This window comes from Misgurnus anguillicaudatus, chromosome 5 (assembly GCF_027580225.2).
Source record: "Misgurnus anguillicaudatus chromosome 5, ASM2758022v2, whole genome shotgun sequence".
In the NCBI taxonomy this organism is placed as follows: domain Eukaryota; kingdom Metazoa; phylum Chordata; class Actinopteri; order Cypriniformes; family Cobitidae; genus Misgurnus; species Misgurnus anguillicaudatus.
The window spans coordinates 17,979,873-18,005,189 of record NC_073341.2 but is presented as its reverse complement, the minus strand read 5'-3'; the positions used below and the strand labels follow the sequence as shown (position 1 = coordinate 18,005,189).

The 25,317-nt window shown below is 37.8% G+C and overlaps 1 protein-coding gene across 1 annotated transcript; it reads right to left on the bottom strand.

Moving 5' to 3' along the window:
* Positions 1 to 787: 787 nt before the first annotated feature.
* On the bottom strand, positions 788 to 24,265 carry LOC129414264 (uncharacterized). Its single transcript, XM_073867383.1, is given in 10 exon segments — positions 788 to 1,906; positions 1,908 to 3,022; positions 4,667 to 5,036; positions 5,124 to 5,297; positions 7,259 to 7,397; positions 7,698 to 7,755; positions 12,527 to 12,627; positions 12,629 to 14,243; positions 23,241 to 23,658; positions 23,746 to 24,265. Coding segments are annotated over 10 exon segments (4,182 nt in total). The 5' UTR covers positions 23,803 to 24,265; the 3' UTR covers positions 788 to 1,771.
* Between the last annotated feature and the right edge of the window lie 1,052 nt (positions 24,266 to 25,317).

Genomic DNA, 25,317 nt, shown 5'->3' with positions numbered 1-25,317 from the left:
GCTTCCCCGGGCACCGCCATTGATTTGCAGACCCCCACCTGCTGTTAGCATTCCATTGACTCCCATTCATTTTGGTATCACTTTGACAGCGCATCTTTGACATTACTCTACATCTGTGGCGTTTAAAGACTCCATTTGTCCATTACCTATTTCTAAAGAAACACGAAAATGTATAAAATGCTCCGTTACCTTGTATCTTACGTTATGGCCCAGTAGAAGCAGTTTTTGTAAAAACAGGCTAACGATTGCGACTCTGTCGCACAGTACAGAAATTACTTTATGGACAGGAAGAGAAGGTCGCAGGAAATCCTTTACTGTCTATGAGGCAATCGAGTGGACGTGGAGGCATAAAGTAAAGGGTGAAGCCCATAGAGAGTCCATAAAAGCAACGGGGGAAACTGTCTATGGGTGATTCAGATTTCTCTTGGCACAGCTATCAGAAGACTTACAATTGTCAGACAGGTTGCTCACGTGACATCTACATCATCAAGTTAAGTTTGAGTCTGCGCAGTACGCCGACCCCCAGGAAGTGCGGGCTTCTAATTAATTTCACTTGTCTCCGTTGAATCCAATGGGGTCGCTGTGTCCATTTCTTTTACTGTCTATGATGGAAACTATGGACCAATTTTGCCCCTGAAATAGGAAACCAATCACAGAACGGGAAGGGGGCAACAAGACAATAACGACGTCTATGCGACACACCGATTGGCTATGAGCTAAGTACAGAGGCATTTGATAGACATTCGTAGCACCCAATAAACATTCGTAAACCACGCCTCAAATACGAGAAAATTAACATGTGGTTCATTCTCTATGAAACTGGTCTAGTGTTAGCCAGGCTAACAGTCCCCAGATTTATACAGCATTGTTACAAGCCTTTTATTAAGTGTGGCAGCACATTCTGAAGGGTACAGTGCCAGCCAGCAAAAGGATTGCACGACAGGTACTTGGTGGCTAAAATCTCAATGGTTCAGAAAGCCACAGAGTCTTTCCATTCCTCCCTTGACCGCTGGGCAGCTTCTTTATGTGTTATTTGATTTTGTTTAGATTTTATATGTCTGGAATCACTTGGACCTCACGAGCAGCTCAGGGTTTTTTATTTGTGCTGGAAATCAGTTTAAATCATCCGTTGTTGAAATCAGATATAATGTCCACATTTGATTTTTACAGAAGTAACTCTGCAAATTAATATATAGTACATTAATTTGCAAAAATAGTTCTTTCACTTTTTAAATAAAGTTACTAAATCTGAAGTTACTGACGAACTATCAGTAAAGAAGATGAGGGGGGGGTCACAGCTTAAGTTATAAAACGAAACTGTTAACACAATAATTTTGATAAATGATGGGAGGCACACAGCTGCTGTAACCATTGACTTCCATAGTAAGAAAACAAATATTATGGTAGTATTGTGAAAAATGATAAAGACGACATCTTGATAATGATGGTAAGTCTATCACTTTAATTACATAAATGAGGAAAAATCATGTAACTCTTAGGTTAAATATGGTGTACCACAGGGATCAATTCTAGGCCCTATCCTCTTCTTGTAATAAAGTAGTTGTACATTATTTAATAAGAAATGACTCCATGTAACTTCTAATACTCCATCCTAAACTATATTTAAAACTGCCATGCTCTGTTGTTCTTTGCTTTTCTAAGTTTTCTTTGTTTGTATTTCATGGGAAGCTGTTTTTGTATGTTGAACAATTGTTAAAAGTGATAAATAAATAAAATTGAATTGAACTGATGGATCTTCAGGCAAATATGATCAAGCAAACGTCTGCTCACACTGAGAGCATTTGTAAGGGTTTTCATCTGTATGAGTTCTCTGGTGTGTCACTAAATCGCCATTTTGATTAAAACTCTTCCCACAAACAGTACAGTTTTAAGGTTCTACTCTAAGGTTTTACTCCTGTATGAACTCTCTGATGGGTTCTCAGGTTATCTTGTCGAGCAAACGTCTTATCACACTGGGAGCATTTGTAAGGTTTTTCACCTGTATGAATTCTCTGGTGTTTCACTAAAATGTCATTTCGACTGAAACTCTTCCCACAAACATTACAGTGATAAGGTTTCTCTCCAGTGTGAACTCTCTGATGAATTCTGAAATGAGATCGATCATAGAAGCTTTTTCCACAGTAAGAGCAGACGTAAGGTTTTTCTCCTGTGTGAATTCTCAGATGAACTCTGAAATGAGCTCGATCAGAGAAGCTTTTTCCACAGTGAGAGCAGACGAAAGGTTTTTCTCCTGTATGAACTCTCTGATGGGTTCTCAGGACATCTAGTTGAGTAAACGTCTTCTCACACTGAAAGCATTTATAAAGTCTTTCACCTGTATGAATTCTTTGGTGTGACACTAAATTTAAACGTTGAATAAAACTCTTCCCACAATCACTACAGTGATGAGGTTTCTCTCCAGTATGAACTTTCTGATGGGCATTTAAGTTACTTGATGAAGCAAACGTCTTATCACACTGAGAGCATTTGTAAGGTTTTTCACCTGTATGAGTTCTCTGGTGTAACACTAAGTTGAAACGTTGATTGAAGCTCTTCCCACAAACACTACAGTGATAAGGTTTCTCTCCAGTGTGAATTTTTTCATGGCGTATCTGAAGAGATTTCAGATGAAAACGTTTATCACAGTGTGAACATTGATATAGTTTCTCTTTAGAGTGAATATTCTGGTGTGGTTGTAATGAACCTGAATCCCTAGTGTTTTCAGATTCACTGCACTTGTATGCATTTTCTCCTGTGTGAATTCTCTTATGAACATCAAGACTATATTTGGTTCTGAAACATCCGGCACATTCAGTGCAACAGAAAGGCTTTTCATCACCGTGTGTCCTCATGTGGCCTTTAAGCTGAGACAAGTGGACAAAATTCTTCCCACAATGCTCACAGTGAAATAACATCTCTCTTTGCTCTTCTGAATAAAGTTTCTTCTTTTGAGTTTGTGCTGTCAGTCGCTCTTTTGATGTGGAGGACCTTCCTTCATCAGAACATGAATCACTCTTCTCATCTGTAATAAACATACAATTAAATTCTCTTTTTACTCTTATGCACAAAGGATGAATTGATTCTGTATCTTTTTCTATATTCACACAGAGACAAAAGACAACTGTCAGTCCTGTTATTACATAACACGTCAAATAAAAAAAAAATGTACGCAGCAGCTAAACATTAAAAAAATATACAGTCATGCTCAAAATTATTCATACCCTTTGTAAATATGATCAAAGAATGCTGTGAAAATAAATATGCATCATTAATGTTTTTGATCTTTTATTTAAAAAATCTACAAAAATCCATTTTCATTGGAGAATAATAATTTTAAATGGGGGAAAATCTCATTATGCGAGAAATATTTTTCTCCAATACACACTGCTCACAATTAATCATACCCTAGGGCTGTGCCAAAAATCGACTGCGATTATCATACGTGTGTCATCAGTAAAGCCAGTTCCGTGATTAGAAATAAATCGCCATCAGCTGCTTTCAGATGGAGCGGCATTTATTACACAGACCCTAGGCAAAATCGGGTTCATAATCGAGGAAAATCGACTCCGATAATCTTTGCGATTTTGTCTTGATTCTCTGTGAACTACGGGTCTGTGTAATAAATGCCGCTCCATCTGAAAGCAGCTGATGGCGATTTACTTCTAATCATGGAACTGGCTTTACTGATGACACGCGCATGATAATCGCAGTCGATTTTTTTGCACAGCCCTATTGTATCCTTTTATTCAATATTTTTTGCAACCTCAGCCATTTCATAAGAGGTTAAATGAACTTCATCCACGTGCTTCCAAGCTGGCAATGACAGCTAGTTATATCCACGTTGTCGTGCACGCCGAGTTGCAATCCCGTAGTAGGGACGGCAAAACCATCTTTTCAATCAACAAATGCCTTCATCGCGCTGTTCAGAACAGACTCGATGGCAAAATCTTCACATCTCAATTCTCCAGCAGCAGCCGTCTTTGTTGCAAACTGATTCAACACAAGTGCTCTTTGGTGACGCGTTTGATTACTCACTGTTGATCATCTGTCCATCATCGTATAAAGCCTGCCTGACAACTTGATTGGTTCGACCAGCTTTGGGTCGAGCATAGTTGCGCCACAACGGAGCGATGCCAGACCAAACTTCCCAACCTGAAATGAAGTGGGCGGGGCTAAGTTCGGCAGGCACCCAGGCTAGAATTTTACATCTCTTAATTTGGACTTTTAATTAGGGCTGCTTGACATATCGCATTCATAATCACGGATGAATTGCCTGCGATTATAATTATGAATGCAATACTTTCCTGCTTTTCAGTGAACTACGGCTCTGTGTAGTAAATGCCGCTCCATCTGAAAGCAGCTGATGGCGATTTATTACTAATCAAGAAACCTGCTTTACTGACAAGATGCGCGTGACAATCGCATGGAATTAATCCTGCAGGCCTACTTTTAATATAATAATTATTACTTCATAACTCATATATTCAACTTTTAATGAAATAAGGACTTTTATCTCATTATTAAGATTTAGTATGTAATCATTTTAACTTTATATCTCATAAATATGATTTACCAGAGCATGATTTTTTTTCTTATATGGCGGGAATACGCTTCCATATGGATCTAAATTGTAAAAAAAAATACAACAATAATTGTGGAGACATACCTGGCAGAATAAAGTCCTCTTCCTCTTCAATAGGTTCTATTTTTATCTCCATTTTCAGTGTGGTCTGCTGGATCTGCTGCTGTTCTCCAGCGTTACAGGCAGAATCCAGAGACTCTGTGGAGGTTTGATCAGTAGATTCCTCATCCTTTAAACATTGAATACTGTCACACACTGCAGTGTCCTGAGCGTCTGTGGGCTTTGATTCAGTATAACAGAGTAAAGTGAGATTAAACTCTGAGTCCTGTGTGTGTCTGGATTTCTCTTCAGAGAGTTTGTCCAGCAGTAACTGTGATGAGCTTTGATCCCGACATTCTGGGGAGATCCCGTCAGTCACATACACTGAAGATTCACAACAAAACACATCCACATCCTGACAACACAAAATTAAATTATAAATGATTTAATGTTGTCAAACAGACAGAGTGTTTCAGGTAAAGGATGTTTAAGCTGTACAAACCTCTCTCTTCACTTCTTCATCTCCTCTTGACCTCAACTTTGCCTCCAGTAACGCCATTTCTTTCTTCAGCACAGAGATTTCTGTAATGAAATCATCAATATCCAGCATGGACAGATCAGTTCCAACTGATTTACAGCACATCATATCCATTTCATTTCTCATCATCGATATACACTAAAATACACAGCGACAATACTCTATTTACTCTCAATAAAACACCCAAGAGAGAAAAACAATGAGGATACGCAAAAAGGCTAGAGGGAATACAGCTACGGAACATTCTCGCGAGATTTTGGTTTTAGGGTTAGGTTTGTGGGTAGGATTAGGATGAAAACAGTGCTCCTTCGGCGAGATTTTGGCCACTGCTGTATCCCTTCTAGCCACAACCGGTGAACGCGTTACTTCTCTTCTTTCCTCAGTGGGTTTATCTGTGGATTAAAAAGCTGCAGCGTGCCCCCTGCTGTACTGGAGAGAGAAGAACACGTCATTAATCTGTATATTTCAGTCATGTCGGTTATTTTCATAACAATACTATATATTTATAATGCAATGCTAATGACATATAGCTTTAAGCCCTGTTCAGAATACCAGAAAAAGAGTATTTTTTTGTCTCATTTTGTTATCCAAAGCCACATATCACGTGGATATTTAAAAAACTCAACTTATGTTATGAAGTGAGTCTGGAGCAAAAACATGGTTTAAATCCAATTATTTGATGTGTTTTGATGGTGTGCTAAGCTGACAACTGCTCTGTATGCACCCGCTGTTAATAGAAGGGTTGCCAACTTCCTTATTATTTTGAGATATAAAAAAAGGTTTTAGGAATGATTTTGAATGGTGAAGCTCATTGAAATCTAACTTTTTGTAAGAAAGGCATTTGACACAAAGTCAAAGAAGGTAAAGTAAAACGTTTGACCAAAGAAAATGGGATTAAAACACAGTGAATAGAAATGTATCCGTAATTATAATAAAGACAAAATAATAATAATTTGAGGGTAAATGATATGTGTTAATGTGTTCCTCTCTTTCTCTCTCTCTCTTGAGTTTCACTATATCTCCCCGCCTGTCAGGAAATCACAAAATCTGTAGTCAAATCTCTCTGTTTTGAGAGTTAACACTTGAAATCAACAAGGCAGATACAGAAATGAAGGGGAAAACAGCAGGCAGGATACAAAGTGATATTGATTTAAATAAAGATGGTTTATTGAATAATCTTAGTTGTGCTCAATGGTCATCAACTTCATCTGACATAGGAGCAGGTTTGGCAGGGTTATTTTACCAAACACAGACAATGGCAGTTTAGTGTTTTACCACATTCTCGTGACTCATATCAACATTAATGTGTTGTTGAGGATGTTTTCATCCACTATGGGGTTTATGGGGGTTTAACTTTCTCTTCTTTTTCAGCAAATGGAAATATTTTTGGTGACAAATCTTATATTGAGATATATTTTGGAAATTTTTCAATGCCTCAACAATACACTGTGGGCAAATTCACTACCCTTTTGTGTTGTTCGTAGATAAAACCTTTTCCAAAAAAATGAAACTGCTGTAAAAATGTATTAGATTATTTTTTTTTTACTTTTTTTGCATAAATCTGTTAATCAACCTCAGCACTGATCAAAACTACCAAATTTTTACAAATAAATTCAGGAAAAAAGACATAAAGTGGCTGATTTTTAACCGATTGTGGACTGGATATTTTCCTTTTTCACAGGTACGGAGCTTCTGAAGGGACTTTTGTTAATACAAAAAAGTATTTTGCATGCACACAAACTATTGCATGCATTTTAGTGAAATATAAAATAGCCTTTAGGTGGCACCGTGTTAAATTGTTTGTGTGTTCAACGCAAGATAAACAGGTGCTGGTCATGTAATTAGAACATCATCAAAAAGTTGATTTATTTCACTAATTCCAATTCAAAAAGCCAAACTTCTTTTACTATATTCATTCATTACACACAGACCGATACACTTTCAAATCTTTATTTCTTTTGATTTTGATGATTATAACTGACAACTAAGAAGAATCCCAAAATCAGTATCTCAGAAAATTAGAATATTACTTAAGACCAATAAAAAAAGGATTTTAAGAGATCTTAGCCAAATGAAAAGTATATGAGCATGTACAGCACTCGATAGTTAGTTGGGTCTCCTTTTGTCTGAATTACTGCGGCAATGCGGTGTGGCATGGAGTCGATCAGCCTGTGGCACTGCTCAGGTGTTGTGAGAGCCCAGGTTCCTCTGATAGTGGCCTCTTCTGCATTGTTGGGTCTGGCATATCGCATCTTCCTCTTCACATTACCCCATAGATTTTCTATGGGCTTAAGGTCAGGCGAGTTTGCTGGCCAATTAAGAACAAGGATACCATGGTCCTTAAACCAGGTACACTGTGTGCATGTGTCAAATCCAAATCTGCATCTCCATAAAGTTGCTCAGCAACAGGAAGCATGAAGTGCTCTAAAACTTCCTGGTATACGGCTGCGTTGACCTTGGACCTCAGAAAACACAGTGGACCATCATCAGCAGATGACATGGCACCCCAAACCATCACTGATTGTGAAAACTTTATACTGGACCTCAAGCAACGTGGATTGTGTGCCTTTCCAGTCTTCCTCCAGACTCTGGGACCCTGATTTCCAAAGGAAATGCAAAATGTACTTTCATCAAAGAACATAATTTTGGACCACTAAGCAGCATTCCAGTCCTTTTTGTCTTTAGCCCAGGGGAGACGCTTATGACACTGTCCGTTGTTCAAGAGTGGCTTGACACTTGGAATGCGACAGCGAAACCCAGGTCTAGCATACATTTCCAGCAGCATTGTAAATCTCCCACACATTTTTGAATGGGTTTTATTTCACAATCCTCTCCAGGGTGCTGTTATCCCTTTTGCTTGTACACTTTTTTCTACCACATCTTTTCCTTCCCTTCGCCTCTCTATTAATGTGCAAAATTAAAAGAAATTAAATTTTGAAATATATCAATCTGTGTGCAATGAATAAATATAATATACAAGTTTCACTTTTTGAATGAAATTGGTGAAATAAATCAACTTTTTGATTTCTAATTATATGACCAGCACCTGTATACTCTACAAATGAAAAATAATAAATATTAGGGATTTCCCGATCCGATATTCTGGTTCAGTATGGGGGCTAATCCAGGGATTTTTGGATGGATTGGTATCAGATCGAGGACCGACAACATGACTGATACATTTCCGATACTGTGCATTAGCCATGGTGTTACTGACAAGCTATTAAAAGGACAAGGTGTTATAAAAGCACCATAAACGTTGCACTATATTAAAAGTCTTTAAAAACACTCAATACCTTAATATATTTAAGTTCACAGAAACACTGTAACTTACTCGCAAACTGAGTTAATCCATTGGTGAAGCAGATGGATGAAACGCGTCTTTGAGGCTGTTTACACTTGGCATTAACATGTGTTTTCGTCGATCGGATCACAAGTGGACGACGTTAATGCCAGGTGTAAACGGTGTTCAAAACGTTTTGAGCTCGTCCACTTTCGACCACTTTCAACCACATCCAGAGGTGGTCAAAACCACTTTCGATCGGATCGCTTTGGAGTTGCGGAACGCACATGTGGTTGAATGCGTTCGAACAGCCACACGCGACCGCCTTCTCTCCGCCCATTTATCTAATCTGAGGTATTAAACACAAGTTTTACGTCTTTTTTGACTTCTGGCGTGAACATTCGGTGAACAGCGCTATTTTTAGCCTTTAATTGATAAAACAAAAGCGGCTGATCTCCGTAGTTTCGTTTTGAAAGCGTGTGAAAGTTGCGCGAACCTATTTCATCAATTGCGCTGAAAATTCAAAGAAAGCTCTTAAATACTCATGTACAAAACACTGTGCAGCATGTTTACTTGCTAAACAAGCAGTGCACTCCGACATAATATTAGTTTGCGCCATATAAACTCATAATTACTCCCGCTCGGGTTTGAATGACAGCAGAGAGATTCGCCCACCGTCTCACAGACCACCCCCTCATAGTATTCAGCACAGAAGCGGTCGAAAGTGGACAAAAGAGACGGATTTAAATACCAGGTGTAAACGTAATGTGTCTCTCTCGTCCACTTGTGATCCGATCGACGAAAACACATCTCAATACCAAGTGTAAACAGCCCCCAAACACACGCACACACACACACGATAACTGTATTTTAAAGATTGTATTTTACTAAGTCTCAGCAAGCCGCCGGATGGATGAAACTCACCGTGTGCCGAGCACACGACGCATCCATTCTCTTTATAAGTCTAATATATTGTGCCTACACTGTAAAAAATTTGCTGTAATTTTGCAGCTGGTTGCCAGTAACTTACTGTAGAAGATAAAGTCTGAAAATGTTTCATGTTCATTTAACTTTGAACAAAATGTTGCCAGTAAATAACATAAATGTAAAATCTACAGTAAGTTACTGGCAGCCAGCTGCCAGTAATACCCATTAATACTGTAATTTCTACAGACATTTTTTACAGTGTATGTTACACTGCCACCACTGTAATGGCCGAACCAAAGAGCAACAGAGAGCAAGACACCAGGATGGCAATTAAACAATTCTTCATTTCAATAATAAAAACACACACAACAATATAAAACATGTTATCCCCTTTTATTCTTTGGGCAAAACGCAAGCAGGCAGGTGCTTTATAATAAGGGAGGCTCTCAGTTAATGCTCAGTCCAGTAGTGAAATCTGTCTGCCAAACATTTCGTAATCACAGTCCAATCTCACAGTTCACAGCTTTAAACAGCTTTGTTACAAGCCTTTTATTAAGTGTGGCAGCACATTTTGATGGGTATGACATGCTGAGAGGATGTGTTACCTGCATTACAAGCCTTTTATTAAGTGTGGATAAGTAAGTTACTAAATCTGAAGATACTAAAGAACAAGCAGTAATGAAGATAGGGGGTAAAAAAAAAAAAAAAATCACAGATACTTATTTAAGTTATCAAACGAAACAGTTGACAGAATAATTTTGATAAATGATAGTAAGCACACAGCTGCTGCAACCATTGACTTCCACAGTAGGAAAACAAATATTCTGGAAGTGATGTGAGAACTGACATAGACATTTTGATAAATAATTGTAAGCAAGCAGTTGACAGTACCCATTGAATTCCATCATATTTTTTTCCTACTATGGAAGTCAATTGTTACAATTAGCTGTGTGTTTTCCATCATTTATAAAAAAATCTAATTTTGTGTTTATCAGAAAAAAGAAATTCATACAGGTTTTAAACAACATAAGGATGAGTCTGACAAACTGGAATGCATTACGATTTAGAACACTTTGATCTCTGTTTATAATACAAAAACGTCCATATCATCAGACAGAATAAACCCATTATGACCAACAGACCACCTGATCCTGCTCCTGATCATAACGCGTGTCATAACGGACCTGGCAACGCTGGTGAAAGGAGATAATTTCGCCTTTATTGCCTTATTAATAAAAGCCCGAATCTGATCTAGAAAATGCAGATGAACAAACTGATTGATCAAGTTTACCAGCGCAGTAGTGGCTAGAGAACTGTGCACATTCTTAGAGAATAATAGTATGTATAAAAAAATTTAGGGTTTAGGCCCCACCATATCACAGAAACAGTGATGCTTTGAGTTAGCCTGGGTTTCCCCATGCTGCCTTGCATGCAAATTTATTCACACTGCAAGTCTAGCATGGAAACCATGGACCTATTTTCCCTGACATAGGGAACCAAATCACAGAACGGGGTGGGGGCAGCAAGACGATGACAACGTCTATGCGACACACCAAAGCAGTGTTGTTTATCCAACAAGGCAGCAGATGCGAAGTTACTTTTCAATGCAGCCTTAGATAGTGTTCTAAGTAGTTTTTTTAAAAGAGCAACTTTTGGCGTTAAACAATTTCATATATAAGAAGGATGTCTGGATAAGGCAAGACATGATAGCCACAGAGTTTTATAGGACCAGCCTGCTAGGCATCGTCGTTGACGAAGTCCATTTAACTTATAAATGGTAAGTGGTATTTATTAATATCATATTGTCATTATGCCTGTAGTTTACCTACAGATGCATTTGATAGACATTTGTAGCGCCCAATCAATGGCTCTGGACATTCGTAAACAATGCCTCAGATACGAGAAAATGAGCATGTGGTTCCCAGACCACATCTCATTCTCTACGAGACTGGTCTGGTGTTAGCCAGGCTAGCTTAGAGTCACAAAAGACCTACTATTAGCATCTGATCCTTGGGCAATCTTGATCCTTATATTACTAGACCTTAGCACAACCTTCCCCACAATCCTACTTGATAGACTAGAAAATTGAGTCGACATTAATAAATAAGATCTAAACCGGGCTATCACTTTAATTACGTAATTGAGGAAAAATCATGTTACTCTCAGGTTAAATATGGTGTACCACAGGGATCAATTCTAGGCCCTATCCTATTCTTGTAATTCAGTTATAAAGTAGTAAGTTTGTCCGGAACCGAGCACACAAACACATCCATTTTTTTTGTAAGACTTTAAAGGGATGGTTCAAAAGTATTTTATGCATTCTGACTAATTAACACAGTTATAGAGTTGCTTCCTCATGCTACATGTAGGCAAAGTGTCAAAAAAGCAGTTGGGTGTGTTACAGAGTATTTCTGTGCCGAATGCACTTCTCCAGGGTTTGTTCATGACGCTCAGCTGAAAATGACTCCATGTAACTTCTAATACGCCATCCTAAACTAGATTTAAAACTGCCATGCTCTGTTGTTCTTTGCTTTTTAAGTTTTCTTTTTTGTATTTCATGTGAAGCTGCTTTTGTATGATGAACAATTGTTAAAAGTGAAAAATAAATAAAATTGAATTGAACTGATAAATCTTCAGGCAAATCTCATCAAGCAAATGTCTTACAACAATAAAAGCAATTTAACTCTTTGTACGAGTTACCTGGTGTTTTAATAAGGTAGCCTGTTGCCTAAAACTCTTTCCATAAACACTACAGTGATAAGGTTTCTCACCGGTGTGAACTCTCTGATGAACACTGAAATGTGATTAAGTAGAGAAGCTCTTTCCACAATGATTAGGGTGGCCATTCGTGCCAGTTCCGCCGGACACGTCCCGAACATGTTTTCGGGTTCGTTCTCCGGAAGTCGCGTTGCTCGACCGCATACGTCATCACATTTCAGTTAAAATACATTAGAAAATTAAGATTTATTTCTTTTAAGACATACAGTCATTGTAGTTTCATTCTTACCTTGAAATGTAACAGTTGCTTTTCTGAAATTAAACCCGAAATATTAAACCTTGATGACGTATGCGGTCGACCAACGCGACTTCTGGAGAACGAACCCGAAAACATGTTCGGGACGTGTCCGGCGGAACTGGCATGAATGGCCACCCTAACAATGATGGCAGTGATAATGTTCTTCTCCTGTATGAACCCTCTGATGGATTCTCAGACCATCTTGTCGAGCAAACATCTTATCCAACTGAAAGCATTTATAAAGTGTGAATTCGCTGGTGTTTCACTAAAAACTTTTTTTGACTGAAACTCTTCCCACAAAGATTACAGTGATAAGGTTTTTCTCCTGTGTGAACTCTCAGATGAATTCTGAAATGAGATCCATCAGAGAAGTGTTTCCCACAGTGAGAGCAGACGTAAGGTTTTTCTCCTGTGTGAATTCTCTCATGAACTCTGAATTGAGATCCATCAGAGAAGCGTTTTCCACAGTGAGAGCAGACGTAAGGTTTTTCTCCAGTGTGAACTCTCTCATGAACTCTTAATTGAGATCCATCAGAGAAGCGTTTTCCACAGTGAGAGCAGACGTAAGGTTTCTCTCCAGTGTGAACTCTCAGATGAACTCTGAGATGAGATTGCTTAGAAAAGCTTTTTCCACAGTGAGAGCAGACGTAAGGTTTTTCTCCTGTATGAGTTCTCTGGTGTGTCACTAAGTTGAAACGTTGATTAAAACTCTTCTCACAAACATTACAGTGATACGGTTTCTCTCCTGTGTGAATTCTCAGATGAACTCTGAAATGAGATTGATCAGAGAAGCTTTTTCCACAGTGAGAGCAGACGTAAGGTTTTTCTCCTGTATGAACTCTCTGATGGATTGTCATACCATATTGTTGAGCAAACGTCTTTTCACAATGAGGACATTTGTAAGGTTTTTCACCTGTATGAGTTCTCTGGTGTGTCACTAAGTTGAAACGTTGATTAAAACTCTTCCCACAAACATTACAGGGATACGGTTTCTCTCCAGTGTGAACTCTCAGATGAACTTTGAACTGAGATTTATCAGAGAAGCTTTTTTCACAGTGAGAGCAGACGTAAGGTTTTTCTCCTGCGTGAACTCTCTGATGAACTCTGAAATGAGATGGATCAGAGAAGCTTTTTTCACATTGAGAGCAGACGTAAGGTTTTTCTCCTGTGTGAACTCTCTGATGAACTCTGAAATGAGATGGATCAGAGAAGCTTTTTCCACAGTAAGAGCAGACGTAAGGTTTTTCTCCTGTATGAACTCTCTGATGGGTTCTCAGGACATCTTGTCGAGCAAACATCTTCTCACAATGAGGACATTTGTAAGGTTTTTCACCTGTATGAGTTCTCTGGTGTGACACTAATTGGGAACGCTGATGAAAACTCTTCCCACAAACACTACAGTGATGAGGTTTCTCTCCAGTGTGAACTCTCTGATGGCATATCAGAAGATATTTTAGATGAAAACGTTTATCACAGTGTGAACATTGATATAGTTTCTCTTTAGAGTGAATATTCTGGTGTGATTTTAATGAACCTGAATCCATAGTTTTTTCAGATTCGCTGCACTTGTACGCTTTTTCTCCTGTGTGAATTCTCTTATGAGCATTAAGACTATATTTGGTCCTGTAGTAATTGCCACATTCAGTGCAACAGAAAGGCTTTTCATCACTGTGTGTCCTCATGTGGGCTTTAAGCTGAGATAAGTAGACAAAATTCTTCCCACAATGCTCACAGTGAAACTTCTTCTTCTTCTCTCTGTGCTTTTCTGAATGAAGTTTCTTCTCTTGAGTTTGTGCTGCCAGTCGCTCTTTTGATGTTGAGGACCTTCCTTCATCAGAACATGTATCACTCTTCACATCTGTAATAAACATATAATTAAAATCTCTTTTTACAGTTATACACAAAGGATGAAGTGAGATTCTGTTTTTTTTAATTCACACAGACACAGAAGACAGGTGTCAGTCCTGTTATTACAGCCGAGTCATAACACGTCAAATAAAATGTAATTTTGAAAATGTACACAGCTAAACATTTTTAAAAAATGTAACTTTTTATTAGAATAAATAGAAACATAACTAGTGATCAAAGACAAAATATGAAATGCACTGCAGTCGCTGATCCACTATTTTGTAGAGGGGAGTCAAATACTGTAGACCATTTTGTATTTGTACGAAAATATTTTCACAGTCCTTGTTGCTTACACTTATAGAATAAGAAAAAGCATTTTCTATGTGTCTTTTTTAAAGCATACATGCCTGTTACTCAATAATTATTAAAGATTAGTCCTTACATTTATAAGGGGTATTTTCGTTAGTGAGTTTGTAACTTTAAACCATGTTTAATAAAACAGCTACTCACATGTATAAAAGCCGATTTCCCCCACATAAACAATCATGCTATGGTAAATCATCAGTTTAAGATAAAATCAAAGTCAAAATGAAAGCTGCATGCAGCGATGGAAGGGCCCTCGCACGTATGAGCACCGCCACCCGATGGCCTTAGGAAAAACTGTGAATAGTGGGGATATGAATTTTAGTGTTAATAAGTGTAAGCCTGAGTTAGAACAACTTCCTGTTTTATGGCGAAAAGCAGAAATTTGGCAGGCCACCATGGACACACCCTCCAACAAAAAGTCAAAATCTCCACAATTTAGCATCGCTAAGGCCTTAAGATGACACAGACCAAATATGGTTTTAATCTAATGAAATCTGTAAGAGGAGTTCGTTAAAGTATGAAGCCTGGAAATGGCAAAAATTGCACTCAAACTAGAGAAAATTAAAAATGGCTGACTTCCTGTGGGGTTTAGAGCTTGGCTCCAAGAGACTTTTTGTGTAGGTCTTGGGGTAGGGTTGTGCCGATAGACGATATCCTCGTCCATCGTGATGGTTGACTGACATCACGATGGAGAGTCACCATCGTGATGCCACGCCCCCTCCCCACTCCGCTGCGAGTCGACATACACTTACTCTCTTCTATATAGACTATAGTTAACCTAATATCTTTGCGTGAATTGCTCTATAAATTAAATAGAAAATATAACTAATGCGTATATGCTATTTTAAATACTGTAGTCTATGCCTGAGACGTGACGTGTGTTAGTCTGTGAAAATATCCTGTCAGGCATTTGATCTTGACTAGGGATGGGCACGGATATTCGAATGGCAATAATAATTCGAATTTAAAAAATGCTATTCGAATGTTTGTTTGTTTTTAATGTGCCACCAAAGGGTAACAACTTATTTGATGCTTTTTCACTTCATCTATACTGTCTTTTACAGACTTAAATGTAAAATATACATGAACATTAATTTGTATGTATTTCTGATTGTTTGGCAATGCAGATTGCAGACGAATTTAAGTTTTTCCTTTTATCTCCGGGTTTGTCCGCGCCGCGCCGTATTTGGCCACTGGCTCAGTGAGGGCTCACGACGTGCAGGCCCGGATTAAGAGGACTTTGGGCCCTGGGGCTATAGCAAACACCAAAGGCCCCCCTTCATCTGATTGCCAAGCCAGTCTTCTACCGCAATAGCCTACATATTTTTTATTGTTATTAATCAATGTATTTAATTAATGTTTTTCTTTATCATTATTTATTATTATTATTTTTGCACACTAAAGAGTTCAGGCTATTTAACACAGTAACCCTCAACTGCACAGATTTTGGGAACATTTTATTGATAAAACATTTGTACTCTATGTAGTGCATTTACTCCAGATATGAACTCAAAAACATAAAGGTTGCCAAAAATCAGCAAAAACATTACTCCTACTTCAGTCATACTTCCTCAATAAGTACTTAACCATGAATTATTTAGGTTTAGTTCAAAAACATCACCCTCATGTTGATAGCATGAGGGTTATTAATAGCCTACATTTACACTGCATTTACAATTACATAAATGCTATAATTGTTATTTTAGAAGAGTTTATTGAAGAGCTGATATACAAGGTGATTTTGGCTACACTACCTCTCAAGCATTGCAGAGCTTTACGCCTGTTTCACACATACTCCGTTTGCGGTGCGTAATTTTTTACGTAGCCATGTTAACAGGTTAGAGCTTTCACATACGTATGCGGTCCGTCCTATCCGTTGCAGATGCGGTGCGGTGCAGCAGTGCTGCGATCGTTTCGGCAGCGAGTCTATTTTTGCTGTATGGCACGCAAGCTGCACGCGCTGATTTAAAGTGATAGCGCATGTTTTGTGGTCAGAATGAACACGGATTTACACAAAAATGCAGTAATTTGGCTCTAAATGGATGTAAATAAAGTTTTTCAGTAGTTTTTCTTTAATCTTATTTGTTTAATCCCAGTATGAAGCAATTAAGGCAAAACACTTACCACGAGTTAAAAAAATGATATGTATAACATCTTGTTAAATATTCTACCGTGTTTATATACATTGCATATACATAAAGTATGCTATTAATTTTACCATTGTTTAATTATACTAACATAGTCTTTTAGTTTTTATTTGTAAAACAACAGTAACCAAATTTATATTGTCTTATAACAATAGGCTATCCATAACCATGGACATTTTAGTTAAACTAAGGTAATACAAATCATAATCAATCTGACAAAAACCGCTTTGTCAACCGTTAAAATTATGGTTAATTTTTCTAAAGAGAACTATACAAAATGATCTGTTTGATAGACGGGGAAGCGCACCTGTCAATCAGCGCTATTATTACAGAGCGAGGCGAGACGAACGTGCTCAGTAATATGGAATAATGTGTTGATCTTGAATGATTGAAAGAATACATTTGCTTTAAATATAATGTTTGTCATACAACGTTTTGTGAAATAATAATGATTTTTTTCAATTGTTATTGAGCTTATGTAGACTTGTTGCAGTTATAACAGCGTGTTTGGCGTATTTAGAGTTTATTTCAGTAATAATGCTGTTTTTCCGGTAATAATAATACAATTTGCATGAAAATCTTGCTTCCTTGTCTGTTTATTCATGTCATTATGCTGTTATTTTAATTATTTGAGAATATTTCTTGCCATATGAGCTTCATTGCCGTTATATAAATACTCTCGTCTATGCAAATATATAAATAGTAGGAAATGTAGCCTATAACGTAACCATGCCTGTCACCTATATTTTCTCTTCAAAAGTTATAATGCTAATTTATATTTATGATATATGTGGAGATAAATAGACCTTTGATCCTTTAATGTGTCCTGTCCATTACACTAGAGATTTTAAACATCCTAGTCTATCAAATAATATCTAAAGTATATTGTTTTGTGAAGAAAAAAAACACAGCAGTCTATTATATAGTTTATAAAACACGCGGATCGGGGACGAGGCAGGGGGGTGAAGCTTGTTTTTCCTTTTTTTGTGAACCACTATCACTTTTTTCATCATTTTTGAACTCCAGCGGAGATGGGTCTGTCTGCAAGAGAGGGGCGTAACTATTGCTCCAGCGAGAGTTTTATAGCGCTACAATGTTCATGAAAGCATAACGAAAAGAGACGTTTCCCAACGTCATGGCGCAAATTGTAGAGTTAATTTGATTGGGCGGTGAATTATATCATTCAAGTCACATTTTCTAATAACGTCTTGTTATTTTATTATACACAAATCAACCACCTATGATTTGACAATCTCATTTCCTCCAGCCAATCACGGGCCCCCTAATCCCGCGGGCCCTGGGGCTTCAGCCCCACCTAGCCCTTATGTTAATCCGGCCCTGACGACGTGTTATTAAACGTGCTTCTCCGCCGCCCGAATCAACACATCATGAGAGATTTGTAAGCTTTCTGTTATAAAGTCTACTTTATTTTGTTAATAAGGAGACAGACACGGAGAACGAAATGAAACGGAGAACATTTATTATATGCGGTGCTCTTTTGAAAATGAACCGGATAACTGCACATGGCAGTTTAAAGCAAAGCATTATTGTATCTAGTCAGAAGAACGGGCTTTCACCGAAGCAGGTAGGATAAATACGGTTTTCTTTATTCACAAATACATGTCAAACTAAACTGAGAAGATATTTAAATGGCGACTGAGCAGTCGGTTATGTAGATGTGTTTTTTCATTTGCTCCGGGCTCTTGGTGTTTTGAGTCTGTTTAAATGATGATAGCCTACTTTGTCAAGTCCTCAAACTTTAAACTTCGCAAGTCCTCAAACTTCGCTTAGATTTGGGGTTAGTGTATAATATTTGGTATAATATAATGTATGTAAGATCAAACAGTAATGAATTAATACTAACGACCGACTTGAAACTAAGGATTTGACTAGACTTCGCTCCGCATTAAGTTTTAACGCATTTTTTTCTGTAGGATATTTTTTAAGAAGAATTTAAAATATATATAAATAAAATATATTTTTTTACAATGTTTTCAACTTAAAAATACATACATATATATATATATATACACATACAGAATATAAGTTTAGCTTGTTGTGGATATTTCCTAATTAAGCCTTCTGTGAAATTATGACAAAATGAAAAATACAAAACACGCATGTCTTAATTAACATAATTTAAATAAACGAATATTCGTTCTTTAAGAGCTTAAATATTCGAAAAATTAAATATTAAAAGTAATAGTAAATTACTGGTAATAGTAAGTTACTGGAAAATGCCCATGCCCAATCTTGACATTGCTAGAATCTTGTCTTTTTACATGTTGTACATTTATCTTAAAATAATTAATTTTGTACAAGAAAACAGCCCATATTAATCATTTATTAGTAGCCTATTGTAGTGTCTCGGGAGATCGTGCTCATTGTTACATTGAGGCTATAGCTACTGCACTGAAGCGGCAGATTAGGATATAAACCCAGAATTCAGCGAACGTCAAGAACAAGAAAACGGGAACAACACTCCGACCGAAACGCGGGATTTACATACACAGACCACGTTTAAATTTCGATGTGTCTGGCCCTGTTCACTTTGTCTAGTTTTAATAAGCTGCGGATTGAAGTGCTGGCTGCTCCCCGCGGTGCTGAAGACCCGCTCTCTGACGGAGTACTGGTGGCACATATGCAGATATTTACGTGCAAAATTTGGAAAGCGCGGAGGAGTCGTTGGGTTAGTAAAATAACGAAATTATAGCTTTTAAATAGAAAAAAATATTTATGTAAAGAGATTAAAAAGTGCTTAAAAGTGCACAACTCTTCTTCAGTGGATTAAAGCTACTTTTTCCCCTTATGTGCAACCTATAGTAGTTGGGATAGTAAAATAACAAAATAATAGATTTTAAGTACAGAATAGTATTTATGTAAAATATATATTAAAATAAAAAGTGCACAAGTCTTCTTAAGTGGAAGTAATAAAGTAAAATAACGAATAATAATTATATAATAACGAATAATAACGAAAAATTAAAATACCCCCCTCCCACCTAACGATATCATCGTCCATCGCGATGGTTTACGTAACCATCGTCAACTGCCAATTTATGGGGACATCGCCCAACCCTATCTTGGGGTGATACATTATCCATTTCACATTTCATATTTGTATGTTTACCGTGGGGGGGGGCTGCCCTCTTCAGTTTTTGTAGGTGGCGCTGTAGAGCCATTTTACACCTCCAGTTCTAAAGCCTATTTCAAATAAAAAAATGTATCACATTTTACACGTATGCAAAGTTTCATGACTTTTTTAGCTTGTTTAGGCTGTCAAAATTGCGATTCATTTGTCAATACTTTGCAAGACCACCACGGACACGCCCTTTAACTAAAAGTCAAGGTGGTTGCTATTTATCATCACACAAGGTCTTGAGATTAGACTGATGAAATATGATGTTGATATGGTTAAATCTCTAAGAGCAGTAAGTCACAGTGTAAAACGTGGTATTTCCTGCTGCCTCTAGGTGTCGCTATGAGTGTTACTGAAATATGCCATGTTGATGTGTTCAGGCCAGAACCCTAATCAAACGTGTGAAGTCGGGGGCAGATCGGACAATGTATGCCTGAATTACAACAACTTCATGTTTCATTGCGAAACATCACACTTTGCCAGGCCGCCACGGACACACCCTTCAACGAAAAGTCAAGATCTTCGCAATTTATCACCACAAAGGGCTTAAGATCAGTCTGACCAGATATGATGATGATTTGATTGAATCTCTAAGAGCAGTAAATCACAGCGTAAAACAAGGCATTTCCTGCTGCATCTAGGTGGCGCTAGGACTGAAGCTGAATATTGGCATTGAAATGTGTTCAGGCCAAGACTCTTATCAAACATGTGAAGCGTGGGGCAGATTGGACATTGTATGCCTTAGTTATAACAACTTCCTGTTTCATGGCGAAAACACTGAAATTTGTCAGGCCGCCACGAACACACCCCCTAACGAAGAGTCAAAAGCTCCGCAATTTTACATCGCAAAGGCCTTTAGATGAGATTGACCAAATATGATGACGATCTAATAAAATCTCCAAGAGGAGTTTGTTAAAGTACGAACCCTGAAAATGGCAAAATTTGCACAGAAATTACAGAGAAAATAAAAAATTTCCGACTTCCTGTGGGGTTTAGAGCTTGGTTCCAATGGACTTTTTTGTAAATCTTGAGGTGATAGATGACCCTACCAAATTTCGTAGTGGGAGGGCTGTTCTTTTGAAATTTTGCAGGTGGCGATATTGAGTCATTTCTACACACCCACTTCTGACGCCTATACCACATGTAAATTTTCGTCACTTCTGACGTGTGTGCAAAGTTTCATGAGTTTTCAAGCATGTTTAGGCCCTCAAAAATGCGATTCATTTTGGAAAAGAAGAAGAAAATGAAACTGAGCAAAAACAATAGGGCTTTGCACCCACGGTGCAGGCCATTCTGGCCTGCTCCTCGGTGCTCGGGCCCTAATAAGTACACTATTTCACACAGTAGCAGCAACCAAGGGGGACACTTTACTTTTTCCTTGAAAGTAACCAACTATTTACAACCTATTAAATGCTTAGGTCTAAGTTTTAGTGCACTTAACTTAATCTCTTGTAGAGCAAATATCTTTCATAAGAAGACAAGGAAAATGTAAACAGCAATACTGATCAAAAAACAACTAAAAAAGAATTCTGAATAACATGCGCATTGCCCCACTTCTGTACCTCACACACTAGGGCCCTATAATAAATGCAACCATGAACGTATGCAACCATGAACTGAGCTCTTCCCAATGACGAGAAACTATCAGCAATGGATATTGATTTTTAGCCTTTTACTACTACATATATATTTATGGAGATGAGAATTAAAAACCCATCCTGTCCAGCTATGATCAGCTGTTCGGCTGATCACATGACCTGCGTTCGCTTGCGGCATTATGAGCACGCGTCCAAACGTCAGACTGGTGGTCGCTGAATAAAACTTCTACAAATACCACGGAATCACGGAACAACGTCAGCAGTATTTAATCCTATGACCAGTGTTTGTTACAGCTGCCGTGTGCATACGGTTAGCCTAAAACAGGGGTGTCCAGACTTTTTTGTGTGGTGATCTACTTTTAAAATGATAAAGCTGACAAGATCTACCTGCTAAAAAACACGGTTACATTTTTTAATGATAATTTAAAAGCGTATTAGGACTATACTGCATATCTCTACATTGAATTTAAAGGAATAGTCTACTCATTTTCAATATTAAACTATGTTATTACCTTAACTAAGAAGAGTTGATACATCCCTCTATCATCTGTGTGCGTGCACGTAAGCGCTGGAGCGCGCTGCGACACTTTGATAGCATTTAGCTTAGCCCCATTCATTCAATGGTATCAAACGGGGATGAAGTTGGAGGTGACCAGACACATCAACGTTTTTCCTATTTAAGACGAGTAGTTATACGAGCAAGTTTGGTGGTACAAAATAAAACGTAGCGCTTTTCTAAGCGGATTTAAAAGAGGAACTGTATTGTATGGCGTAATAGAACTTTTGGGAGTACTTCGACTTGCCTAAAAAGTCCGCTCCCCTTCTCCCTCTCATAATGGGAGAGGGAGGGTGTTACTGCGCCGAGTCGAAGTACTCCCATAAGTGCTATTACGCCATACAATATAGTTCCTCTTTTAAATCCGCAAAAAAAGAGCAGTGCGACGCGGCTTTTTATATTGCTAGGCAACCACCGAGTCAGCTGTCTTGTCAATCAAATATTGCTTTTGCTATTAACTGTCATATTAGCAGAAACTTTAAAAAGAGGGTGCTTGCTCTGACCTTGTTTGAGGATGAGAGGTGCACAAACACAGGAGAGAGTGAGCGAGTGGAGTCCGGTTCTTCAAAGCAAATGTTAACTTCCCTTACCACAACGTAAGACCCGCCTCTTCCCTCATTAATCTGTAATTAATGCCGGGGAAAAACTATCGGCGAACGCATGCCGCGTATCGGCCGATGCCGATACACCTAAAACCTGCTAAAATCGCCCCGATGTATCGGCCGGGCAATATATCGGTCGATCACTAACTCCTACTGTATAGTATTTTACCAATTTTCAAGTACATCTCATAATTTTGTCTTTTAATTAAGTAAAAGCAGTAAAGCAGGTTCCTTGATTAGTAATAAATCGCCATCAGCTGCTTTTAAATAGAGCGCATTTACTACAAAGAGCCGTAGTTCACTGACAAGTGGGGACATATCGCATTCATAATTGCGGATGAATCGCCTGTTCATTGAACTACGGCTCCGTGTAGTAAATGCCGCTATAAGAATTATTACTTTTTTAACTCGTATATTCAACTTTTAAAGTCATAATTATGACTTTTTATCTCATCATTACGATTTAGTATGTCATCATTTTGACTTTGATCTCATAAATATGATTTACCAGAGCATGATTTTTTCTTATGTGGCGGAAATAGGCTTCCATATAGATCAATTGTAAAAATAAAAAAAAAAAAACATTTGTGGAGACATACCTGGCAGGATAAAGTCCTCTGTGCGATCTTCCTCTTCAATAGGTTGCGTTTTTATCTTCATTATCAGGTTCCTGCAGTCCACCAGTTTGACTGAACACATCTTCAGTGTGGTCTGCTGGATCTGCTGCTGTTCTCCAGCGTTACAGGCAGAATCCAGAGACTCTGTGGAGGTTTGATCAGTAGATTCCTCATCCTTTAAACCCTGAATACTGTCACACACTGCAGTGTCCTGAGCGTCTGTGGGCTTTGACTCAGTATAACAGAGTAAAGTGAGACTAAGCTTTGAGTCCTGTGTGTGTCTGGATTTCTCTTCCGAGAGTTTGTCCAGCAGGAACTTTGATGAGCTTTGATCCCGACATTCTGTGGAGATCCCGTCAGTCACATACACTGAAGATTCACAACAAAACACATCCACATCCTGACAACACAAAAATAAATTATAAATGATTTAATGTTGTCAAACAGACAGAGTGTTTTAGGTAAAGGATGTTTAAGCTGTACAAACCTCTTTCTTCACTTCTTCGTCTCCTCTTGACCTCAACTTTCCCTCCAGTAACGCCATTTCTTTCTGAGCTGAGAGATTTCTGTGGTGAAATCATTAATATCCAGCATGGACAGACAACTTCCTACTGATTTACAGCACATCCATCTCATTTCTCATCATCGATATAACTTACACTAAAATACACAGCGACAAGACTCTGTTTACTCTCAATAAAACACTCAAGAGAGAAAAACAACGAGAATACACAATCACATCACACGCGAGCTCGGTTCTGGCCAGAGAAAATAAAGCTGCGGACAATTCTCGCGTGATTTTGCAGTAGCGCCTCACTGCAGAACGCGACATCCAGGGGGCGGGGTTGGATTTAGATCCAGGGGCGGAGCTGGATCCCGATCCAGAGATCCCATTGGTCGGCAGTTTTACCACAAGACACCTCATACACGTGTTGCTGCGTTACCATTTCCGCATTAAGTCGTAACTAAATTAAGTTATTATTTTGACATAAAAACTAACTTTACTTATGACTACAATAAAAGTAGTGCCTTTAGGGTGGAATGTAAGTTTTTTGCTATAATGTTTTGGAGTAAAACATTTCGGGTAAGCCTACTATGAGTAATCTACCAGCAAACACAGAACGTTCCCCTAACGTTAGTTTTTGGTTATATTTTGGTTATTTTTTTTGGGAACCAAAAAATAACGTTCTGGGAACGTTATTTTTAGGTTTTATTTTTGCAAAACCATAAAATAACGTTCCCATAACGTTGTAGGGTGGTTATTTTTAAATTACCTAAAAATAACTTATACAGAACGTTATTTTTGGTTATTTTTTTGGAACCATAAAATAACGTTCCCATAACGTTGCAGGGTGGTTATTTTTAAAATAACCTAAAAATAACTTATACAGAACGTTATTTTTTGGTTATTTTTTGGTTATTTTTTTGGAACCATAAAATAACGTTCCCATAACGTTGCAGGGTGGTTATTTTTAAAATAACCTAAAAATAACTTATACAGAACGTTATTTTTTGGTTATTTTTTTGGAACCATAAAATAACGTTGCCATAACGTTGCAGGGTGGTTATTTTTAAAATAATCTAAAAATAACTTATACAGAACGTTATTTTTTGGTTATTTTTTTGGAACCATAAAATAACGTTCCCATAACGTTGCAGGTTGGTAATTTTTAAAATAACCTAAAAATAACTTTACAGAACGTTATTTTTTGGGGTTTTTTTTGGAAGCATAAAATAACGTTCCCATAACGTTGCAGGGTGGTTATTTTTAAATAACCTAAAAATAACTTATACAGAACGTTATTTTTTGGTTATTTTCTGGAACCATAAAATAACCTAAAAATAACTTATACATAACGTTCTCTAATGGTTATTTTTTGGTTATGTTTTTTTTAGGAAATGAAGTGAATGCATAATTAAACCCATCATTCCTTTAGTGTGCACGTCTAATATGCGCGTGCTTGTCTGCACGAGCTTACCGCCTTCTTCACGAGTACCCGCTTTACCTTGTGCTCAGGAAAAGTCGTTAATTTAAAAAATAACGGTCCTTTAGTTTTTA